Here is a 6,629-nt window from a genome sequence, read left to right as displayed (position 1 = left end):
TTCTGTTTTGTTTTGTTTTGTTTTGTTTTGTTTTGTTTTGTTTTGTTTGAGACGGAGTCTCGCTCTGTCACCCGGGCTGGAGTGCAGTGGCCGGTTCTCAGCTCACTGCAAGCTCCGCCTCCCGGGTTTATGCCATTCTCCGGCCTCAGCCTCCGAGTAGCTGGGACTACAGGCGCCCACCACTTCGCCCGGCTAGTTTTTTTTTTTGTATTTTTTAGTAGAGACGGGGTTTCACCGTGTTAGCCAGGATGGTCTCGATCTCCTGACCTCATGATCCGCCCGTCTCGGCCTCCCAAAGTGCTGGGATTACAGGCTTGAGCCACCGCGCCCGGCCCCTCACACTTTTAAATGACAGCCTCATCATACAACTGCAGGGTGGTGTCCCAGTGCAAGGCCACATTGCTTAGGGTATATGTGAATTTCCCTCCTACCTTTAAAAAAAAATCAGTTCTACAATTATCTTATGCATAGCACAAGAAGATTGCTGGATGCTGCCATCTGTGGTCAATCAAAATTAAGTCTAAAGATGATGGGTGACATTTATTTATTTATTTTTGAGACCGGGTCTCCCTCTGTTGCACAGGCTACAGTGCAGTGGCATGAACACAGCTCACTGCAGCCTTAACCTCCTGGGCTCAAGCAATCCTCCTGCTTCAGCCTCCTGAATAGCTGGGACCATAGGCATGCACTACCACACTCAGCTAATTTTTAAATTTTTTGTAGAGATGGGGTCTCGCCATGTTACCCAGGCTGGACTCAAACTCTTAGGCTCAAATGATCCTCCTGCCTCAGCCTCCCAAAGTGCTAAGATTACAGGTGTGAGCCACCACACCTGGCCCAGTGGGTGATATTTAAAACCATAATTGATGTAACACTTCCTATTTTGTTAAAATTTCTGAAATAAGATTTTGTTGCAAAAATTATGGCATTTTGGCTGGGTGCAGTGGCTCACGCCTCTAATCCCAGCACTTTGGGAGGCTGAGGCGGGCGGATCACCTGAGGTTGGAGTTCGAGATCAGCCTGACCAACATGGAGAAACCCCGTCTCTACTAAAAATACAAAATTAGCCAGGCATGGTGGTGCATGCCTGTAATCCCAGCTACTTGGGAGGCTGAAGCAGGAGAATCACTTGAACCCGGGAGGCAGAGGTTGCAGTGAGCCGAGATCACACCACTGCACTCCAGCCTGGGCAACAAGAAACTCTGTCTCAAAAAAAAGAAAAGAAAAGAAAAGAAAAATTATGGCATTTTGTGTTAGTCAAAATAACGTGATCATCATACTTTTTGTTTATACATAATACAAATAATCACATTATAATTTTTGTTGTTAAACACATTGACTAGTTAAATCTAACTATGTAATTGTATGTTGCAGCTTTTTGTAAACTTACTTTGCAATCTTTCTTTCTCTCTCTCTCTTTCTTTCTTTCTTTCTGGAATCTTGCTCTGTCACTCAGGTTGGAGTGCAATGGCACGATCTTGGCTCACTGCAACCTCTTGTGCCTTAGCCTCCCAAGTGGCTGGGATTACAGGTGTGGACCACCACGCCTGGCTAATCTTTGTATTTTTAGTACAGACAGGGTTTCGCCATGTTGGCCAGGTTAGCCTGGAACTCCCGACCTCAGGTGATCCGCCTGCCTTGGCCTCCCAAAGTGCTGGGATTACAGGTGTGAGCCACCACGCCCAGCCTCTTACTATTTTTATATACAGGAACGCTGACAAAACCGAAGGGCCTGGGGCCCCTCTCAGCCTCTGAGCGGACTGGGTGAAGCCACAGCCTCAATGAGTGCTCTGGCCATGGGTGAGCTGGTCAGGGGCCTTCAGTACCCTTGAGGGGCAGTGGCATCAAGGCCTAAGCCTGGCCAGATTCGAGGCCGTCGGTCCCATCACCTTCCTCCATACTGGCTTTCACTCACGCCACTTTCAAGCTTTCTTTGGGGACCCCAGATACTCACTGGTAGCAGTTGTTGTTGAACTTGTTGTAGCTAGCAAAAGCCAGCAGGACCCCAAAGCCCGGACCAAGAGAGAAGAAGATCTGAGCAGCTGCATCTATCCACACCTGGAACACAGCAGGGGTAAGGGCATGGGGTGAGGGGGAGACACAGGCTGACCCTGGCACCAACAGGGTCGTCTCTCCTGCCTCCATGTGGCTAAGTGCAGAGGCAGAAAACCAGCTTTTAAGGCTCATTCCAGGCATAGCCATAAATCAAGTGCCAACAAATGTGATTTCTCTTTCTATCATTTAGGCATAAACCCATCCAGTGGCCTCAACTGTACTTTACTGCTTGTATTTCTTGGTTAAAGTATCATGGCAGACTTGCACACTAAAGCCACATTTCAGTTGTCCCTACTGTCCTATGTGGAGGAGGACTAGCTTCGTTTAGTAAAATGAAACAGGTACAGATATTTCCCTCATTATCTTACCCCTGTCTCTAGGAGTTTCTGCCAGTTGGGTTTCAAGTAGAAGAGAACACCCCTCCAGGCTCCAGGGAGGGTGGCACCCCTCACCAGCAGGACAGAAAGGATGATATAAGGGAAGGTGGCTGTCACCCACACCACCTGTAAGGAAGAAGGGCGAAAGCATGGGTTATCACCATGCTGTTCCAGGGAGGGGAGAGGAGGGAAACAGCGGAGGGGAGCAGGGGAGGGGAGGGGAGGGCGGCCTCCCAAAGTGCTGGGATTACAGGCTTGAGCCACCGCGCCCGGCCGTGTCTTTTATTCTTGAAGACCTTGGGAAAGGAGGGCAAGGTGGTGTGGCAGAAAGATCACAGCCCTTGGAATCACACAGACAGGATCAGATTCAGGTTGGCCAGTAGAACTACCTCTGAGCCCACTACACATCTGTGAGGTTGAGGGAGTATCTAGCAGGAAACAATAGCACTGGCCAGTGTATAAAAAGCACTGAACATGGTCCACGATGGGTTTCCGGTAAATTATTGCCACAATTATTAATTGTGGTACTACCAGTGAGTTAAAGGAATTTTGGAAAAAAAAAAAAAATCATGTAATGGTTCTTGCTTGGCATTGGCCCATTTCTAGAAAATATTGTTTTTTCTTTTCTTTTTTTTTTTGTGAGACAGAATCTCGCTCTGTTGCCCAGGAGTGTAATGGCATGATCTTGGCTCACAGAAACCTCCACCTCCCAGCTTCAAGTGACTCTCTTGCCTCAGCCTCCCGAGTAGCTGGGATTACAGGCACCTGCCACCACGCCTAGCTATTTTTTTTTTTTTCTTTAGTGGAGATGAGGTTTTGACATGTTGGCCAGGCTGGTCTTGAACTCCTTGCCTCAAATGATCCACCCATCTCAGCTTCCCAAAGTGCTGGGATTAGAGACGTGAGCCACCATGCCCAATCCACTTCTAGAATTTCCTAACAAATGCGGTGAAGAGAGAGAGGGTGCATCACAGAATGTGTTTGGTGTGGAAGGAAACAGTGCTGTCCGTCCAGGCTACTGGGTTTTGAGTCTGAGAGCCTGTGGGCCCCTGGGCAGGCCCAGGTCAGCAGTCAGAGCCCTCCTCACCTTGCCAGAGGTCTTGACGCCTTTCCAGATGCTGAAGTAGATAACAGTGAAGATCAGCATTATGCAGAGGGCCAGCTGCCAGCTGATGCCCCCCAGGTCCTGGAGCCCCTTAGACCGGTGGATCTGCAGGACATGGCGCCTGGGGTGAAGGAGAAAGAAAGGCCCCTGAGAGGCTCTGGAGAGTGACCTGGGCGCACATCTGTGCTGCTCCTTTGAGGGTGCCCAGGACAAATGGACACTGTGCTGCTAGGACCAAGTGGTCACTGAGGCCCAGGAAGAGCTGGGATTGGCCCTGCCTGTCCTGAAGGACCACAAAGCCCATTTGGCTAACACCCCGGGAAGAGTATTTAACCTAAAGGCAGACTTCCTGGATTCTCCATTGCTGGCTGGGACCTGAACTCCTTTGCCAATGTGACTGGCTTTTGGGAACGTGAGGGATGTGTAAGTGTGGGGAGTTGGCTCTCTTCCCTGCCCCAAAGTAGCTCTCTCTTTGGGCTGCCATTGCCTGAAATTCCAGCATTAAAGAACACTATCTTCCCCAAGCATCTTCTTCCAAAGGGTAGATCCCACTTACGAAGTTAACACATTTTTAAACCATTTGAATAGTTTTGAACTTTCAAAGTACTAGGATGCTTTGCCTCCATGACATTTGGCTGAGAGGAGGACCCCAGAACAAGGGGAGTAATTTTGGAATGTGAAGGGAGGGACGGGCTTGGGCGCGTTGGAGCAACCTGGCTTGGCGCATGAGAAAGTGCGGGGAGGCACAGCAGGGCCAGGCCGTGGAGCACTTGAGGTAGAGTTTCCCAACTCAGAATTCTGCTACTCCCACCCCTGATAGCTTCATCTCTCAGAAATCTGCCAGGAGAGAGGTGGGGAGCCCTTGGCCCTGGCCTTCCTAAGAAGACAAATCCCAGGGGTATAGCCTGCCCCGAACAGGCCCACCCCTCACTTACATGCACTTACGTGTAAAATTCTTCAGCAGGGGAGGTGGAATGGAGGGTCCAGGTGATGTTGTCCTCAGAGAAGTAATTGGTGCAGTTGCCAGTGTTCCAGGAGTTCTTGCAGCTGGTCCAGGGCAGCTGGTCCGTGAAGGAGGAGATGAGGTAGTATAGCGCCCAGGCCATGATGGTGTTGTAGTAGGAGGCAATGTAAAAGGCAATGATGCAGATGGCATAACCAATCCCTGGGTAGTGGGTGAGACGGGGAGACAGAGGCCGAGTTTAAGGGTGGCCCAATGACAAAAGGCTGAAACGGGGCATCAGAAAGCCCCGCAGGCCAGCAGAGGGGTACAGGTGGGTGCTGCCCTCCATTCCATTTCAAGGACTCCAGGCCACCACGGGAAAAATGGCCCTGCCGTAAGTCACTCATATGTATTTGCAAGGTAACATGTTTTAGAAAATGTGTACATGTCTTGCTAATGCTTTAAAATGTTTACATTCGTTTACTTCTCATTGCCATTTATTCTGTTTCTCTTTAACAATTTCACACCACTTACACAGTCAAAGCCTTAATTACTCAAGCCATCTCCTAAGGCCTGACTGATTCCAGGAGAAGGTCCCCAGCTCCCACCCATTGATGGAAATCCCTTCCGGAGAGGCTCCACTAACCCACCCCACCAAGCCCGTCAGTTACCTTTGAAAATCGGGCAGATTTTCCTCCATATTGAAATGCATCCGTTTCGGTGGTACTGTCCCAGTGCGAGCTCCATGTAAAAGAGCGGGATTCCCCCAAAAATGGCCATGATGGTGTAGGGGAGGAGGAATGCCCCTGAGGTAGATGAAAGACAATTTCACTTCCTGCCCACATCTGTCCCAGGATAGCCCAACCAATCTGTGACTCTGAGAATCACAGTCGCCAGATGATGTGAGTGTCACGGAGCCACCCTGGGCTGAGTGGCCTCACACTGTGCTCCTCTGGTCTTACTGCTTTGCCAGAAGCAGTCGTAGGGGGAGCGCCATGACTAAAATGAGGTTTCAGAGGAGGCCAAGAGAGCAATTGGGAAGAAAGCCGGGTTTGGGAGTCAACAGAACGGGCAGGACCACGTCCCCTTCTGACTGCCTGGAGAACCCTGGGCCACTTCCCCTCTCTGAGCCCCAATTTCCTCCCTATAAAAGAACACAGTTGAGGAGAGCTGAGTTTCCCAAATGTAGCCACGCATCATAGTCACCTAGATTCCTGGGTCTACCCCAGACCTCCTGAAGCAGAATCTCCAAGCATGGGTACAACACAAAAATTGTGTTCAAGCTCCCTAAGGTGTTTCTCATGCAACCAGTACCTGGGATCCTTGGAACAGATCACCTGTGACAATCTGTAGCAACAGCTGCAACCACCTGTGAGTCACTGAATCAGTATCTTTGTTCATCAGTATTATCCATGGCTCCAGACACACGATTATTGATATTTGGCTACACTTCCATAATTCCACTGAGCCAGAACGCTCCCTGACAAGCGCCGTTTGCAGGAGTGGCTGGACAGGGTAGTTTTTCACAGAACAGGAAAGCACAGAGCTGCTACCTAACTGGAGATGCTGGTGTCTCCTGGATCTTGTGGCTGAGGCTGAATTTAAAAATACCAGGTTGGGGAATGTTCACCTGCAGCCTGAGTTTTTAGCCTAAAGTAGGGGTCAGCTGTGATTTTTCCCTGATAATTTTACCTGCTGTAAAATGCTCTGAACCCAGAAACCTGAGGTCCATGCAAGTCATAAAGGTCCACGTAATTTACAGTCACACTGGGTAAGCCCGGCTCGAGAATAAAACCACGTGTTCTCGTGATGGCCTTCCTCCAAAGAGTTTGCTTGATCAGCTTTACGCTGGGGAATGAATGTAAGAGGAAACGTCACCAGTGACCCAGCCCCTTACATAATGCTCAGGCTAAAGGTGAGTCCTCTGGAGCAGGAGATAAGGTGATTATGACTTTTGCTCCTCCTAGGCAGGAAGCTCTGAACTTCCCGGGGGCCCCCTGGAACTACCTTTGCAGCTGCATGGACAGAAATCCTTAAAAGAGACAGTAAATCCAGGCCATTCTGTGTTAGGCCATGGGAGAAGTGAGAGTGACACAAATGGATGATCCCCAAACCTCTTTCTTTTTTTTTTTTTTTTTTTTTTTTTTTT

At 49.5% G+C, this 6,629-nt stretch overlaps 1 protein-coding gene across 2 annotated transcripts in view; it reads right to left on the bottom strand.

Moving 5' to 3' along the window:
* Nucleotides 1-6,629, bottom strand: part of SLC6A4 (solute carrier family 6 member 4) — a 44,150-nt gene that overhangs the window by 18,912 nt on the left and 18,609 nt on the right. For both annotated transcript variants that reach the window (XM_017855143.1, XM_017855144.1), the window contains exons 3-7: nt 5,152-5,286; nt 4,483-4,702; nt 3,520-3,658; nt 2,424-2,558; nt 1,955-2,058 (exon numbers count right to left, since the gene is read on the bottom strand). In XM_017855143.1, the coding sequence (XP_017710632.1) occupies nt 1,955-2,058; nt 2,424-2,558; nt 3,520-3,658; nt 4,483-4,702; nt 5,152-5,286 (733 nt within the window). The remainder of the gene's footprint in view (nt 1-1,954; nt 2,059-2,423; nt 2,559-3,519; nt 3,659-4,482; nt 4,703-5,151; nt 5,287-6,629) is intronic.

Source organism: Rhinopithecus bieti, unplaced genomic scaffold (genome assembly GCF_001698545.2).
Source record: "Rhinopithecus bieti isolate Rb0 unplaced genomic scaffold, ASM169854v2 scaffold_38691, whole genome shotgun sequence".
Classification (NCBI taxonomy): domain Eukaryota; kingdom Metazoa; phylum Chordata; class Mammalia; order Primates; family Cercopithecidae; genus Rhinopithecus; species Rhinopithecus bieti.
This window is presented reverse-complemented; position numbering and strand designations above follow the sequence as displayed.